At 32.3% G+C, this 3,207-nt stretch overlaps 1 protein-coding gene across 1 annotated transcript; it reads left to right on the top strand.

Annotated features, from left to right (window-relative positions):
- Positions 1 to 683: 683 nt before the first annotated feature.
- On the top strand, positions 684 to 3,207 carry LOC139093733 (leucine-rich repeat-containing protein 15-like). The gene is made up of 2 exons (XM_070644556.1): positions 684 to 2,638; positions 2,699 to 3,207. The coding sequence occupies exons 1-2, from the start codon at positions 727 to 729 to the stop codon at positions 2,953 to 2,955; spliced, it is 2,169 nt and encodes a 722-aa protein (XP_070500657.1). The 5' UTR covers positions 684 to 726; the 3' UTR covers positions 2,956 to 3,207.

A 3,207-nucleotide genomic window follows, 5' to 3' on the forward strand; every position in this document is an offset into this window, starting at 1 on the left:
GGAAATAAAATTCATATTGCAGTGATAAGTAATCTTTATCATGAAAGGCTTAAGACTATGAATGTGCACTAAACTGCTTCAACCAAGTTATCTAATCTTAATTTTTGGATTTAAAATGTACTTTCGTGCTCAATCAATTTGGACATTTATTTCCGACTTTTATCAGTAGTAATTGTAACAGGGTCGTTGACGGTTTAGTGACATTCAGATATGATGTCAATAATCAACTTTGCACAGATTCTAATGGATATTTCAGAGCCGGATCTAAAGATTCTGGATGTTTTGTGTATCAAAGGTTCAAAACAAGGTCTTGCAAGCATTTTTGTATGTATTAAGTTCCAATATGTTAGGTTATAAACCTAATATACCTACTATGTATCCCGGCACAGCTTCAGTCGCCGGTGTTCTTAATGAAAAACAGGAAGAACCACAGAAAGGTGATGTAATTGAAATTTGGTCAGATCGACAGTCTCTCCAACTTCCAAGTACCCAGCTCCCCATAAGGGTATCCTAGAGATCCCTACAAACCAATCTTAGTACAATAGATTTGTACTATACTTTTGTAGATTCCAGTTAATTCCTCAAAACACTTGACAAATTAATAAAGATAATTAAAGGAAATTTTTGATAACGATTTGTATAAAAACAATACTTTTATTGCTGAAATCATTCAGTCACAAATTAATTATTGAGCTGTTCATAAAAATAAAAAAGTCAAAAGTGGATATGTTCTCGACTCGAGTACTGTCAATATTAGTGCTTGTAGTGATTTTTGAAAAAAGTTATGCACAAAATGAAGTTCTAAGCTGTAATTATTATGTAGTAAATGGCAGATATACATGTGATCTCACCATTCAAAATCCAAATGGATTTAACAATTTTACTGGAATTGTTGGAACTCACATGACTAATAAGACAAATGCAGATGTTCGAGGAATTAAAAGTGTTTCCGGATCTAATTCCAAAAATGTTCCATCAATACTGTGTGATTATTTCCAAAATACAACAAATATTGAGCTAAATGGTATGCAGATCGTGACGATTGATGTCGATTCCTTCAAAAACTGCAAGAAGGCGATTTACTTGACACTGTACGGCAACAAAATTACACAAGTTGCTGAAAAGTCACTTGATGAAAACACGGAACTTCAAACTTTATACTTTCATTCTAATCAACTGTCAACAATACCGGAGGATTTGTTCAAAAATTTACAAAACTTAGTTACATTGTGGTTGGACTCTAACAAATTTACTGACTTTCCAAAATATCTCTTTAGGAATTTACAAAAACTTACTAACTTAGACTTGCAAAGCAACCAAATCAACACGTTAAGACCTGAATGGTTTGAAAATCTTAAAAGCTTATCATACATAACTTTTGCCGGAAATCAGATTTCAGACCTTCCGATAAACATCTTCAATCCATTGACTAACTTACAGAGTTTATCTCTCAGTTCAAACAGAATACCAAGTATTCCTGCATCAACTTTTGATTCATTACGTAATCTAACATCCTTAACTCTCTATGGTAATCAAATATCAGAACTTCCAACAAGCATTTTTGAACCATTGACTAAATTACAAACTTTGAATTTAAATGCAAACAAGTTCTCAAACCTAAATATCAGTTTATTTAAGCCATTGATTAATCTGTGGAGTTTGTATCTAACCAATAATCAGTTAGTCGAGCTTCCAATTGATGTTTTTGAGCCATTAGTTAATTTGAGAGCATTGGATTTAAGCAATAACAAGATCTCGAATTTTTCAAACAATTTCCTAGTTCCATTGAAAAGCTTAACAAGTTTGACCTTAAATAATAATCAAATCTCGGAACTGCCAAATGACATATTTGATACTTTACTTAATTTGAATACATTGTATTTAAGTAACAATAATTTTACGGTTCTGCCTGACAATATACTAAAACCCTTAACGAAATTATCACAACTTTATCTTAATTCCAATCAACTTTCGGTGTTTCAAGATGGAATATTTGATTTAATGACTAACCTTCAGTACTTATATTTGGACAACAATCAAATCAAGGAACTTCCTTCAAATATCTTTAACAAAACTGTCAATTTATACTATTTGACTATACATACCAACATCCTGACTAATTTATCACCTTTAATCTTTAAAAACAATCCAAGAATGCAATATTTATACATGCAATCAAATCAGTTTGAGACACTTCCTCTGACTCTCTTCGATTCACTAACCAGCTTGTATTGGTTGAATATGCAAACAAATAAAATTGAAAATTTAGCTCCTGAATGGTTTAAGTCACTGAAAAATCTACAATACTTGTATTTGAATTTAAACAAGATCAAAGAACTTCCAGAAGGTGTGTTCAATCCATTAGTAAAATTGAAATATCTTTACTTGTATGGCAATCAACTTAAAATCATCCGTTCTGAGTCATTTGGCAATCTTACAAGCTTAACTGATGCTTATCTGTACAGCAATCAGATTGATGCAATTGATGAAAAATTTATCAATAATACTGGAGTTGTGCGATTGGATGTAAGGAACAATAAATGTGCAAACATAAATATTCTTGATAATTCAGCATCAAGGCAGACAATGAGGACAGCATTAGCAAAATGCTTTGAAAATTTTGAAAATTGGACACCTGGTAAGCATCTCAAATCTAATACCAGACTTTATAAGCTTTAATCTCACTTCCTTTCAACAGAAACAACAACAACGTCAACTACAGTCATCACCACCGAACAAACTTTACCTCCTGGATGCAGTAGCGTGAATATTTACGAAAGAGTCTGCAATGTTGAGGATAAAGTTGAGTCACTGTCAGACTTGACATCGGAAGTTGAAAATCACAGCTCATTGATTGCCGAGCTTCAAGAGGAAAATCAGATCCTAAAAAGTGCACTTGAGGATTTGCAGGATCAAGTTCTTATTTTAACAACACGTCCGTGCTCGTGTCGTTAATGTAATCACGATAATGCCTGATCTTGGATATCTATAAAGCTAGCATTACTACCCCTAACTTCCCAGCCTGGACCAAAACTTTAAATAATTTACTTATATAAAATAAATTCAATGGAATTATGTAGTTCATGTAACTTCAATAAATGTGTATGTGCATTTATGTGGCGTCCACCATTTATGATGATTGCCTTTTTGTGATTGCGATATGCCAGTTAAAAGTAAATAAATAAATAAATTAAATTCTTCTTTTCA

This window comes from Chironomus tepperi, unplaced genomic scaffold, assembly GCF_022539635.2.
Source record: "Chironomus tepperi strain 1889 unplaced genomic scaffold, CSIRO-AGI_Ctep_v1 contig_337, whole genome shotgun sequence".
Classification (NCBI taxonomy): Eukaryota; Metazoa; Arthropoda; class Insecta; order Diptera; family Chironomidae; genus Chironomus; species Chironomus tepperi.